Source organism: Chiloscyllium punctatum, chromosome 42, assembly GCF_047496795.1.
Source record: "Chiloscyllium punctatum isolate Juve2018m chromosome 42, sChiPun1.3, whole genome shotgun sequence".
Lineage (NCBI taxonomy): Eukaryota > Metazoa > Chordata > Chondrichthyes > Orectolobiformes > Hemiscylliidae > Chiloscyllium > Chiloscyllium punctatum.
In genome coordinates, this window is record NC_092780.1 from 35335473 (window position 1) to 35350228 (window position 14756).

The 14756-nt window shown below is 41.5% G+C and overlaps 1 protein-coding gene across 2 annotated transcripts in view; it reads left to right on the top strand.

Annotated features, from left to right (window-relative positions):
• The window catches only part of LOC140465891 (uncharacterized), a 242398-nt gene that overhangs the window by 47511 nt on the left and 180131 nt on the right, over positions 1–14756 (top strand). The window contains exons 7-8 of one of the 2 annotated variants that reach the window (XM_072561793.1): positions 1033–1113; positions 3125–3196. In XM_072561793.1, the coding sequence (XP_072417894.1) occupies positions 1033–1113; positions 3125–3196 (153 nt within the window). The remainder of the gene's footprint in view (positions 1–1032; positions 1114–3124; positions 3197–14756) is intronic. The other variant, XM_072561794.1, reaches the window with a different exon arrangement.

A 14756-nucleotide genomic window follows, 5' to 3' on the forward strand; every position in this document is an offset into this window, starting at 1 on the left:
CTTGAATGTTCATGTCATGCTGACCTCCTACTGTGTAACCCCCTTCCCTGCATTGGCATTTCTGACATGGCAGTTCTGTGAGATTCTGGGGAAATTGCAATTGTTGGTGGAAAAATGCAGTTGATTGGCTAAGTGATTAGTTTGTGTTTCTGCCTGCTTTGAACCCCAACTAACTGGAGACATATGTATATAAGCAACTGCTTAGACACACTTTAGAGTTTACAGGATGTACATTTTTCAATGTATTTAAGTGACGTTTTTTACATTCATTGAAATGAGAACATCAGTTCCATCTGCATTGCCACACATTGGGTATCCAGGTGAAATCTGCATTTTAGATGCAGAGTATAATTCCTTTATTCTGCCTTATCAGTATGGCCAACTATCAATTTGAAGAGAGGTTTTCCATTTTAATACCTTGTAGCCTGTCTATGTTCAACTTTAATTTCCAAGATGATGCCTAGTCAAGTGTGCCAATAATATGTCCACTCTCTCCACAAAGAGACCAGAGTCACTTTGAGGCCTTTGATCTCATTCAAATGCAGTTGTTGAGTGGAAGTGCCTAAAAGGCAGCCCTGTTCTGCTGGCATAATCCAAGCAGGCAGCCTACCCAACAAGAAGATGAGTCTGATGAGGAAGGAGGGAATTCTGTCATTCATCCCTAAAGGATAATTTTCACCTTTATCTTTCCACATCCTGTTCAGTTCTATCTTGTTGAGATGTGCAACAGGTACTCTCCACACTGGTCTGTCCTAAATAGGAATTCAAGACATGCCATGAATTCCTATTTAGGAATATCTAATAAATGGGGTCTGCTTCTGACAACAGAAGGAACATTCATCAAATAATACAAACCAAACTGCAAAGTGATTAAACTGGGTGCTTCACTTTTGAGAGAATGGATTTAAAAGTGTTGTATTTATACCTTAGTTTATACTAAAAATTCACAAAGATAAGCAATCAATATGAATCAAAATGTTATAATACTCAAGGAATTGAAGTTCTTGTAATTTTTTGTGGTTTATTGCACAGCGACCTTTCTGACAATAAGGTATCAATGCTACTTGATGGAACATTCAAATCCTGGCATGGATTACGTTTCTTTAGACAATTGTAAGTGTAATACCAACAAGTTAAGCTATTTCTCCAATGTTAAAAATACTCCATATCTTGTAGTTTCTTTATTTTCTTTATCCATTAATGGGATTTGCCATTTATTGCCCATCCCTAATTGCTCCTTAAGTGAATGGCTTGTTAGGCCATTTCAAAGAGCAATTAAAAGTGAATCTTTTACATTTGGAGTCATGTGTGGGCCAAATCAGAGGAAGAACAATGATTAATGTTACTAAAGGAAATTAGTCATCTAGAGATGTAATAATAGTTTCATAGTCACCATTGCTGAGAATATCTTCAAATGTCAGGTTTTTCTTAATTTACTTAAAACTCCCCCAGCTTCATAGTGGGATTTGAAACCGTGTACACAGAGCTTGAACATAGGTTTCTGGGTTACTCATCCAATGACATTATAGCAACACCATCAGTCTCCCTTTCTCAGTGGGGAGAGATACTTAATTAACATTTCAGGGCAACAGAGACTGTCGAACTAAAACAATAACTCTGTTTATTTTTCCACAGATGCTTTCACTATTTCCAACATCTTTGGGTGGATGTTCACTTAGCTTACAAGAACGGAAAGCTTGACAATGGGGTGTGATTTAATTAGGCAGAGCAGCGATAAAGTCAGCATGTTGTTTGGGGTGTATTGAAAATGATGCTGGCCTATGGTGGCTTCATATTTGTAACACATTTGCATGCCATTTATACTCATTAATGTGAAAAAAAAAATCAATAAAACCTTCCCATCAAGATAAAGTCAGTGATGCATGAGATTCTAGTGCACCTGGTTCTCAATTGTTTGGAAGTGTGCACCATGTCAGCTTAGTGTAGTTGTGTATAACGTTAATGGCTGTCCAAGTTGAATTAAGAAAGGAGAGGTAGGAGGATGAAATCTTGTGATTACCACTGGTTAGACATTGGTTTGGGGGATTGAAGGATCAGAAGATGGTGAGGGGGAAAGGACATAGGGTGAGATTCGAAGCATGGAGCTGTGAATTAGACTCTGGTGGCCTGAGTATGTTAGGGAATGGATGGTCGGTGTCAGTACTGCCCATTTTTGTGTCTGTCTCACTGTATTGGCTGGTAAGAGTTCTTATTGGCTTTGAATTTGCCTACAACATTTCTTTAACTTGGCCAAGTGTGCAAATTCAACCATTTTCCATAGAATAGCAAGTGCAATACTACCAGACTAATATGGACATTCAAAAAGGAGAGAATGCAGAAATACTGCATTGTTTTTCCATAATAAAGGAAATGTCTCTCCTGCCAACCACCAGGCATGCTAGTATTTTTAACTGTCTGACTAAGTCATAATCAACAGTCATATTGGTGCACACGCAAATAATGTAATGTGACTATGACTGAAATTTAATTTTGAAAAAGACTAGTGCCATCTTAGTGCTCGTAATAAGTATAATGCTAATTGTAGTGTAGTTGGGTAGGAAAGTTGTGACTATAATGCAGAATGTTTGACCAGCAGACTCTTTAATAGTCTGTCTGTAATTGCAGCATCGTCAGTTAGTAGATTTAGGAGATGGTGAGGACACCAGATGCTGGAGAAGTCAGAGTTGATAAAGGTCAGGCAACACCTGAGGAGTAAGAGAGTCAATGTTTTTGAAGGGTTGAGCCTGAAACATTGCCTCTCTTGCTCCTTAGATGCTGCCTAACCTATTTTGCTTTTGCCAGTTAATAGATTTCACCAACCACTGAATCAGATGTTTTTGCATGCACACCACTGGCACTTTGAATTTTATTTAGAGTCACATGGGAAAAGGCAAAAAGATATTGTGGAAGTTGCATGCCGTTCATGTTGCAATATTAGGAACAACTTGTTGACAAAATTCAGGCTTTTCCTTGGTTACTTTTTATTTGAGACACATTCTCCTGAATGCCATATTAAAAATATGTATTTTGAAAATTTACTGTATCAGGTGGTAGCAAATGATCTAAGAACATTTCTAGAACTTTTTCTGATATGATTCCTTTAATCTTTTTCTGTGTTTAACAGGAATTTGAAATCCAATCCATTAGAAGTAATACAGAATGATGCATTTGATAAATTGCCCTCAATGCAGTACCTGTGAGTATCCAGAATTTTGGAAAAGCTCTGATTGGCGAGACTGTTAAAACATTATCTATAATTTATACATATCACTTAACTCGTTGCTACAGCTACTATGGACAGATTTGCAATGCCACACCATAATTCAATTTACAGATGTCATGCCTTAAATCCGCTTTTTAAATAAATTCGATCTTGGAAAATGTTTAGACATTTTCACTATTATTTTTTGTACCTTGGCACAGCTATAGTACCACTGGGGTGCTGTCCTGATGTACCAATTATTGCATCAATGATTTCAGAACACAAATTAATTTATACTAATATGGGACTAAAAGTAGAAAACTCAATGCACTTCAGAAGAGATTTTGGCAAACACAATGGAGTTAGGAACTATAAATCTTTGGAAATGTTTGGAAGTGGATGTCATGCCAAAGGATTGGAGATTTACAAGTTTATACCCAACTCAAAAAGGAGAAATAAATAACTCAGTTGAAATTCTAAGTTATGACAGATTTTGATCAGGTAAAAAGTCGAATAAAAATTGCCACTGGTTAGTGTATCAGGACATAAATTTATCCTCACCAAAAAGATTGAAGGAAGAGGCTGGAGATGTTTTTGTTACAAATTAAAATGATGCCCCACAAATATTGGTGGAAGTAACTTTTTAAAAAGAAGTGGATAAGTGGGAAATAGGAGAATTGTGTTACTCCACAAAAGAATTAGTACATGGGCTACTCTGCCTCCTTGTCTGCTGTAAATATTTAGGGCCTCTAAATTACGCATGCAGGTTGCTGGGAACTTGTTTCCAATATGCTGTGCAGATGCTACTGCCATCTCTACAATGGTCTTGTTTCATGGCATCCGAATGTCCTGTCAAAGAATTGTACAATTCAATATCATACTTCAATTGCATCGCACAATTAGCCTGATTTAACTTTTCTAGTTGCTGCTTGGGTTTCCCAGGGTTCAGGAAACCTGATAATGAAAGGAAAGTGAGAGCTACATGCTGTCAGAATAAGAGACCTTCACAACACCTTGTGAAAACCAGAAAGAGAAAGAATTCACACCTCTGTTCGTCTTGTCAAGGAAATCTTAGTTAATGGTCTGGGGACCCGGGTTTGAATCCTGCCACAACAAATGGTGGAATTGAATTCAATAAAAAAGAAGGCTGGAATTTAAAATCTACTGATGACCATTGTTGTTTATTGGAAGGAAATAATCCATCCTCACCTGGATGTCACTTCAAAGCCACAGTGGTTAACTCTCAACTGACTGGCAAAATAAGCTAGCAAGCCACTTAGTTATATCAATTACTATGCAACGAAAAATATTAAACTAGATGACTTAGGCACTGGAAAAGCCAGAAGCAAAAACAGCCCAGTGAAAGCTCCCTTGCAAACATCTCTGGGCTAGTGCCAAAATTGGAAGAGCTGTCTTACAGACTAGCCAACTAACAGTCATATTTACGGAATTGTACCACTACCACCATCCCTGGATATGTCCTGTCTCACTGACAGGGCAGTTCCAGTAGACGTGATGGCACAGTGGCACATAGTCTGAAGGGAGTTGCCCTCAGAGTCCTGAACATTGACTCTGGACCCCATGGAGTCTCATGGCTTCAGATTTAACATAGGCAAGGAAACTTCCTGATTATCACGTACCATCCTCCCTCAGCCAATGAAGACCATAAGACATAGGAGTGGAAGTAAGGCCATTCGGCCCATCGAGTCCACTCCGCCATTCAATCATGGCTGATGGGCACTTCAACTCTACTTACCCGCATTCTCCCCGTAGCCCTTAATTCCCCGAGACAACAAGAATCTATCAATCTCTGCCTTGAAGACATTTAGCGTCCCAGCCTCCACTGCACTCTGTGGCAATGAATTCCACAGGCCCACCACTCTCTGGCTGAAGAAATGTCTCCGCATTTCTGTTCTGAATTTACCCCTTCTAATTCTAAGGCTGTGTCCACGGGTCCTAGTCTCCTCACCTAACGGAAACAATTTCCTAGCATCCACGCTTTCCAAGCCATGTATTATCTTGTACGTCTCTATAAAGTCTCCCCTTAATCTTCTAAACTCCAATGAATACAATCCCAGGATCCTCAGCCTTTCCTCATATGTTAGACCTATGACCTGAATGACCTAATGATCTAATGACCTGAATCAGTATTTCTCCATGTTAAACAACACTTGGAGGAAGGACTGAGGATGGCAAGGACACAAAATGTACTCTGAGTGGCGGATTTCAATGTCTACCATTGAGAGTGGGTTGGCAGCAGCACTACAGATTGGGCTGACTGGGTCTTAAAAGACACAGCTGTTAGACTGAGTCTCTGTAAGGTGGTGAGGGAACCAATAAGAGGGAAAATCATACCGTACTTGACCTCATCCTTACCAATCTACTAGCTGCAGATGAATCTGTCTATCTGGTAAGAGTGACCACCACACAGTCCTCATAAGCCCATGTTCACATTGAGAATTCTCTCCATTGTATTGTGTGGTACTATCACCATGCTAAATGGATAGACGCTGAACATATCTAGCAACTCAGGACTGGGCATCCATGAAGCACTGAACTCCAACATGACCTGCAGCCTCATAGCCCAGCTTATCCCCCACTCAACCATTATCATTAAGCAGGGTGTCAAACCTGGTTCAATGGAGAGTAAGGAGGGTATGTCAGGAGCAGTAGTAGACCTTCTTAAAAATGAGGCATCAACCTGGTGAAGTCACCAAACAGGACTGTTTGCATGCCAGGTGGAATAAGTAGCATGTGAGAGACAGAGCTAAGCAATCCCACAATCACCTGATCAGATCTAAGCTCTGCAGCCCTACCACATCCAGTTGTGAATGGTGGTAGTCAATTAAACAACTCGCTGGAGGAGGAGGCTCCACAAATCTCCTTATCCTCAATGATAGAAGAGCCCAACACATCAGTGCAAAATATATGGCTGAAGCATTTGCAGCAATCCTCAGCCAGAGTTTTCACCCAGTGACAGTAAAGGAACAGTGATGTACTTCCAAGTCAAGATGACAAATGGCTCGGAGGAAAACTTGCACATGGTGGTGTTTCCATATATCTGTGCCTTTGTCCTGCTAGGTGGAAGTGGCCGCTGTTTGAAAGGTTCTGTCTAAGGATCTTTGGGGAATTTCTGCTGTGCATCTTGTAGGTAGTACACACTGTTGCTGCAGAATGTCAGTGGCGGTGGGAGTGGATGCTTGTGGATGTGGTGTCAATAAAGTGGGCTGCGTTGGCCTGGATGGTGTCAAGCTTCTTGAATGTTCTTGGAGCTGCATCCATTGAGACAAGTAGGGAATATTCCATCATACTCCTGTGCATTATAGATGATGGACAGGGTTTGGGGAGTTAGGAGGTGAGTTACTTGTCACAGTATTCCTAACCTCTAACTTGTTGTAGCCACTGCGTTTATGTGGCAAGTCTTGTTGGGTTTCTGATCAGTTGTAACCCCACGATGTTGATAGTGGGGGATTCAGTGATGGGAACGCCCTTAAATGTCAAGGGGCTGTAGTTAGATTGTCTCTTATTAGAGATGGTCGATGTCTGTCATTTGTGTCACGTAAATGTTGCTTGTCACTTGTCAGCCCACGCCTGGAGAAGACATCTGGGCTCTGTACAGCTGGACAGAGTGTGACTCAGTCAAGGATGAATTCAAGGGCTGTTATGGAAAAAGAAACTATAAGTAGAGAGAGGGCAGACTATCACTGATTGTATTTACTTTCTTGGATAATATACTTGCTACCACTGAATAGCTTTAGGTGTGCAGAATCAAGATGAAATAGGGCATTAAGTATTATTGGATGATATGAGTGTAGTGCAATGGGTGAATGTTAGCTATTAGTGCTATGAAGTGCAAACAACATAGTAATAGTATACTATGCAATAGTATACAGAACTCAGTGAGAAGTTGTTGGTTTGTTGGTCATGAGATGCAATGAGAGAATACATCCAGTCACCTTGATAACTTGTGTAAAATTGTATTTTTTATGACATTGAAATCCTGTGACTGTGGCACCAATCTGAGAAACAACTTTCTGGGAAACAGGCTGCCATTTTCGGCTCTGGTTAAGCAGACTAGATTTACTGAGGTGGAGGCAACAGTAACTCATCTGTGTCTGAACCATCTTTGAAATTGTCCTAAATTCTTTTCTGTCAGCATCATTGCTGTACAGTCGGCCACAATCTTAAGAGCGACAGGTTAACCAGATCATATAAGTAATAGCCAGACCTTCCCTGCTATGGCAGTCAAAGTACAGCCCAGGATTGGTGTAGCTCTCACTCCATTGCCATCAGAGAAGGCAAGTGAGTAGACCATACTTAGGCCAACCAGATTGTCTGTAGGTGTGTCAGAAACTGTGGCCTTTACACCCAGAAGGAGGCAGGTGGATTTCTAACCCTTTGACTTTAAAAAGAGAAATAAATTGTTGGGATTTTTATGGAATACAATATGTGATTTTTATGTGATGTCTATTGTTGGACCGATGCATTGTGTTCTATTTTATAAGTAAAATATTATTTTTAGTCTTAGAATGATGTGACAAGGTCAAAAAAAAGCTGCGAGTTGGACGAAGAGGAACACTCTTCTTAGTTAAATTTCTTGTGAAAATAGCCCTTGTTATAGGGCACAGTTACTCAGTTTGGAAATGAAGGTGAATTTTTCTAGAACAGTTTGTTTCTAAGAAAAGATAGACTGGCAACGGAGGCAGTCCAGAGAAGGTTCACTAAGCTATTTCTGGGTATGGCAGGACTGTCTTATGAGAGGTTGAGTCAGTTTGCTCTATACTCCTTGAAGTTTAGAAGAATAGGAGGTGACCTTATTGAAACATGCAAGATTTTTTGGGAACATGACAGCGTATATGCAGAAATGTTGTTTCCCCTCAAAGGAGAATCGAGGATGTAGAGCGTAATCTCAGGATAGACAGTCATGCATTTAAAACAGAGACGAGGAAGAATTGCTTCTCTGAGGATATTGAATCTATGGAATTCATTACCACAGAGGGCTGCAGAGGCTGGGTCATTCAGTATATTCAAGGCTGCAATAGATAAATTTTTAATCAGTAAGGGAGTCAAGATTTATGGGGATATGGCAGGAAGCTGGAGTTGAGGCTTATCCATGATCTCATGGAATGTGGAACAGACTTAATAGGCTCTGCTTCTACATCTTATGGTGTTATTATTATGTTGTAAAGTTTATTTTCAGGTCCAGGTTGTTCTGCTATTACATGCATTTCATTAAAGTAAATTCGCTATAACACAATTGATGAGTTGAAGACACTGTTTCTATAGCACGACCTTTTAAAGCATGTATTGTCTATAAGACATTAGTTTAAATAGTGCTGCTATTATGCAATTTCCTTATAACATGGGATTGCACAAGAACGGAACTACCACGTTATAGCAGAACTGACTGTATTTTTAAAAAAATCAAGGTTTACATAAAAGGCAGGTAAAAATCCTCAAAACTCTCCTGATGTGTTTTGATCCTTGCTGGGGCACATATTCATGATCAATGGAAGTTTGCTGGTATATTGTCAAAGCGGCAATTCTTTACACGTGAAACAGTACGGTTAGCACACTGTTGACCACAGTTGGTATCACAGAATGGCATGTAGCTGTTCTCAATTGATTTGACCAATATATAAACAAAAGTTAATTTATCTACTTGGAAATTTTATGACACAGCTTTGTGTTAAGTGGAGTTAAAACATTTGCCTTTTATCCTAGAGGTTGGGACACTGCCACTGCACAAGCAGACTCCATTAGTGAACAGTGTACTTACATAAATCAATCTGTTTGTACATATTGTGACACAGCTCAAGGGCAACTGGGACTTGAAACCAAAATTTCTCGCTCAATTATCATTGTGCCTCAAGACTCCACTGTCTAAGTATTTTTGAATCAAAATACAAGTGATATGATTTAGCTCTGGAGCAGATGGAACATGAACCTGGGCCTCTGGCTTAGAAATAGGTCATTACTATTGTGCTGTGGCAGAATTAGATAAGTGAAGGAAGGCCCATCTTGACATTGATATCATCTCAGAGCTGAAAATGTGTTGCTGGAAAAGCACAGCAGGTCAGGCAGTATCCAAGGAGCAGGAGAATTGACATTTCGGGCATGAGCCCTTCTTCAGGGCTCTGATCTCCAGCATCTGCAGTCCTCACTTTCTCCTAGATTGATATCATCTCATTCCATCTTTTATGCTTTTCACAAGCAATATGAAGCGATCGAGGCTGGACAGTAAGGAGCTGTTAATTGACTGTTAAACACATTATTAATACCGCAAATCATCTCATTAATATTTAGCATTCCATTTTACCAAACTCACCAAACAAGCTAGATGATGGGAAAATTCAACAAGGAAACCAGAGCAGGTACCTGGCAGATTCACTTTGATGTTTGCTGCAAAGGACCTCTGTGCTGTGCATTGGGCAACAGTATTCCATGGCACAATCAACAGGCACCATCTGCAAGCACTCTTCATTTACATACCTTGGCAGCTGGCATTTGCCATCATGTCATTGTTATAATGGCATCTCTCTAATAATTGGAAGCCATTCAGGGATCATAGATTTGCATGGTAGGGTACACTAGCAACTGGCATGCAAAAGGCCCTTTAGCACAGCCTTAAAGGGTGATTGTCATCATTGTTAGTATGGAAGCTTTGTGAGATATTATTGAATTGCACGCTTGGATCTGAGTCTTACATCCAGAGCATGTGTCAATTGCCTGTGTGGCAAATGCACGATACATTTATCAGAACCTGATAGACAATAGTCCTCATTGCAGTTAGGGGAAGGCCAGTGTTGGTCAGGTGATCTTTGTACCATCAGACATGAGCACAGGGTGCACACAGTCCAGGGGCTTCAACCTAGTAAGCTACCTTCTTGGGAGACTTACAGTCCAGGGCAGTGTTCATCAGTTAGTCCTATACGGTCAGTATAAACAATCATGGAATTGTATATCTTCAGTCAGGGTATTGCAAAAGGTTGAAATCAGGGTTCTGGTCATTCATGTCTAAGGGTTACTCATCGAAGTTGGTCAAATGCCTGGGGCATTTACAGTCCTTGGTATCTATCAATCTTTCAGGAACATCCAGGGCCACTAGGGACAGCAAGGAGATTCATGACAGAATGAATGGGGTGTCATGGCTGGGGTGGGGTGGAGGGTGGAAACAAAGACAATTTGTACCAGTTATGGTAAGAACAGGGGTGGGGAATCTAAAGAATGGACAGGGTGGGGGAGTATGTGGAACAGCGTCAGACAGCATGGTAGGCTATGGGGAGGATGGGGGTTATAGATTGTGATCACCATCATGACCTCCACTGGAGTAAGGCAGGCACCATCAAAGTGTAATGCTGGGATTCCAGGGGCAGGAAAGACCGTTGTAGATGAATTTCAGTGTAGCAAGTCTTCACATTAGGGTCTGATTGAAATAGGCTGTTGGCGTAATGTGAGATAGTGGACAGTGTCCAACGTGACCTGAGTTACTAACCATCACCTTCCTTTCTCTGAATGTTGCCTGTTAGGGCCCTTTTTAAATCTCTTCCCATTCACCCTAAACCTAAGCCCTCCAGTTCTGGACTCCCTCACCCCAAGGAAATGACCTTGTCTATTTACTCTATCCATGCTCCCCTTGATTTTATAAACCTCTATAAGGTCATCCCTTAGCCTCTGCTCTAGAGAAAACAGCCCAGCTTATGCAGCCTCTCCCAATAGCTCAAACTCTCCAAACCTGGCAACAAATCTTCTCAAATGTAGGGGTATGGGTGGGTTGCGCTTCAGCGGGTTGGTGTGGACTTGTTGGGCCGAAGGACCTGTTTCCACACTGTAAGTAATCTAATCTAATCTAATCTAAAAACTCGCTGGCAACAACCAGATGACATCAATGTCAATTTCACCAGATTCGTCATCTCCCCCTCACGTTATCCCAGATCCAACCCTCCAACTTGGCACAGCCCTGTTGAACTGTCCTACCTGTCCATCTTCTTTCCTACCGATCTGCTCTGACCTATCACCATCACCCTCCATCTACATCTACCTATTGCCTTCCAAGCTACCTTCTTCCCAGCCCCACCCTCCTCCTATTTATCACTCAGCCCCATTGGGCCTCCACCAACCCCCACCTCCCCAACATTCCTGATGAAGGGCTTATGCCTGAAACATTGTCTCTCCTACTTGGATGCTGCCTGACCTGCTCTGCATTTCCAACACCACACTTTTTGACTCTGATCTCCAGCATCTGCAGTCCTCGCTTTCTCCAACATCCTTGTAAATCTTGTCTGAACTCTTTCAAGTTTCAGAACTTCCTTCCTATATAAGGGAAACCAGAATTGCTCATAATATTCCAAAAGTGGACTAACCAATGTCCTGCACAGCTACAACATGACCTCCCAATTCCTATACTTAATGCTTTCCTTCATTGGTCGGAGCATACCAAATGTTTTCTTCACTATCCTATCTACCTGGAGGAGGGGCTTGACCTGGCGGAGGGGCTTGACGGCTGGGTGAGCAAGTTTGTGGATGATACAAAAGTCGGTGGAGTGGTGGACAGCGAAGAAGGATGTGGCAGGTTACAGTGGGATATAGATAAGTTGCAGAGCTGGGCAGAAAGGTGGCAAATGGAGTTCAATGTAGCTAAGTGTGAAGTCATTCACTTTGGTAGGAGTAACAAGAAGATGGATTACTGGGCTAATGGTAGGCTACTTGGTAGTGTGGATGAGCAGAGGGATCTTGGTATCCATGTACACAGATCTCTGAAAGTTGCCACCCAGGTAAATAGTGCTGTGAAGAAGGCATATGGCGTACTGGGCTTTATTGGTAGAGGAATTGAGTTCCGGAGTCCTGAGGTCATGTTGCAGTTGTATAAGACTCTGGTGCAGCCTTATCTGGAGTATTGTGTGCAGTTCTGGTCGCCATACTATAGGAAGGATGTGGAGGCACTGGAACAGGTGCAGAGGAGGTTTACCAGGATGTTGCCTGGCATGGTAGGAAGATCGTATGAGGAAAGGCTGAGGCACTTGGAGCTGTTCTCATTGGAGAAAAGAAGGTTTAGGGGAGATTTGATAGAGGTGTACAAGATGATTAGGGGTTTAGATAGGGTTGACAGTGAGAACCTTTTTCCGCGTATGGAGTCAGCTGTTACTAGGGGACACAGCTTTAAATTAAGGGGAGGTTGGTATAGGACAGATGTTAGGGGTAGATTCTTTACTCAGTGGGTTGTGAGTTCATGGAATGTCCTGCCAGTATCAGTGGTGGACTCTCCCTCTTTATGGTCATTCAAGCGGGCATTGGATAAGCATATGGAGGTTATTGGGCTAGTGTAGGTTAGGTAGGCTTCAGTCGGCGCAACATTGAGGGCCAAAGGGCCTGTACTGCGCTGTATTTTTCTATGTTCTATGTTTTACCTGTGACTCCACCTTCAAGGAACTACGAATCTGCACTCCAAGGTCTTTGTTCAGCAACGCTCCCTAGAACCTTACCATTAAGTGCATAAGTCCTGCCCTGATTTGCCTTTCCAAAATGCAGTACCTCATATTTGTCTCAATTAAACTCCATCTGCCACTCCTTGCCCCATTAGCCTAACTGACCAAGATCCCATTGTACTCTGAGGTAACTCTGTCCATTGTACCTGCAATTTTGGTGTCATCAGCAAACTTACAAACTATATACCTCCTATGATAACATCCAAATCATTGATACAAATGACGAAAAGCAATGGACCCAGCACCGATCCTTGTGGCACACCACTGTTCACAGGCCTCCAATCTGGAAAGCAACTCCCCACCACCACCCTCTGACTTCTACCTTCGAACCAGTTCTGTACCAAATGGCTAGTTCTCCCTGTCTTCCATGTGATCTAACCTTGCTAATCAGTCTATTATGAGGATCCTTGTCAAATGCCTTACTGAAGTCCACATAGATCTTGTCCACCACTCTGCCCTCATCAGTCCTCTTCATAATGTCTTTGGAAAATACAATCACGTTCATGAGACATAATTTCTCATGAACAAAACCATGTTGACTATCTCTAATCAGTCCTTGCCTATCCAAATGCATGTAAATCCTGTCTCTCAGGATTCCCTCCCAACAACTTCCCTACCACCAATGTCAGGTTCACCTGTCTACAGTTCCCTGGCTTTGCTTACCACCTTTCTTAAGTAGTGGTACTATATTAGGCAACTCCAGTCTTCCAGAACCTCACCTGTGACCATCAATGATACAAGTATCTCAGTAAGAGGCCTAGGTCCCACAGAATTCTAGAGTATACCTGATCAGGTCCTAGCGATTCATTCGCCTTTGTGTTTTAAGACATCCAGCAGCACCACCTCTGTAATATGGACATTTTTCAAGATGTCACCATCTATCTCCCCACATTCTATATCTTCCATGACCACCTTCACAGTAAACAATGTGCAAAATATTTGTTTATTATCTCCCCCATCTCCTGCAGATCCAAACATGGCTGCCTTGCTGATCTTTGACGGATTCTAGTCTCTTCCCAGTTACTCTTTTATCCTTAATGTATTTATAAAATCCCTTTGGATTCTCCTTAATCCTATTTTCCAAAGCTATCTCATGTCCCTTTTTTGCCCTCCTGATTTCCCTCTTAAGTATACTCCTACTACCTTTATACTCTTCTAAGGATTCACTTAATCTCTGCTGTCTATACCTGACATATGCTCCCTTTTTTTTCTTATCCAAAACCTCAATTTCTTTAGTCATCCAGCATTTCCTACACCTACCAGCCTTCCCTTTCACCCTAACAGGAACATACTGTCTCTGGACTCTCCTTAGCTCATTTCTGAAGGTTTCCCATTTTCCAGCCATCCCTTTACCTGCGAATGACTGCCCCCAATCAACTTTTGAAAGTTTTTGCCAAAGTTGGCCTTCCTCCAATTTAGAACTTTAACTTTCAAATCTGATCTATCCTTTTCCATCGCTATTTTATAACGAATAGAATTATGATTGCTGGCCCCAAAGTGTTTTAGTCACTTGCCCTGCCTTATTTTCCAAGCGTAGGACAAGTTTTGCATCTTCTCTATTAGGTACATCTACATACAGAATCAGAAAATTTTCTTGTACACTCTTAACATATTCCTCTTCATGTAACCCCTTAACACTATGGCAGTCCCAGTATGTTTGGAAAGTTAAAATCCCGAACTATTACCACCCTATTATTCTTACAGATAACTGAAATCTCTTTACAAATTTGTCTCTCAATTTCCCACTGACTATAGGAGGATCTATAGTACCATTCCAATAAGGTGATCATCCCTTTCTTATTTCTTAGTTCCACCCAAATAACTTTCCTCAATGTATTTCCAGGAATATCCTCCCTAACTACAGCTGCAATGCTATCCCTAATCAAAAATGCCGCTCCCCTTCTCTCTTGCCTCCCTTTCTATCCTCCCCATAGCATTTTTATCCTGGAACATTAAACTGCCAGTCCATATCTGTAAATGCTATGATATGCTGAAAATGTGTTGCTGGAAAAGTGCAGCAGGTCAGGCAGCATCCAAGGAACAGGAGAATCGACGTTTCGGGCATCAGC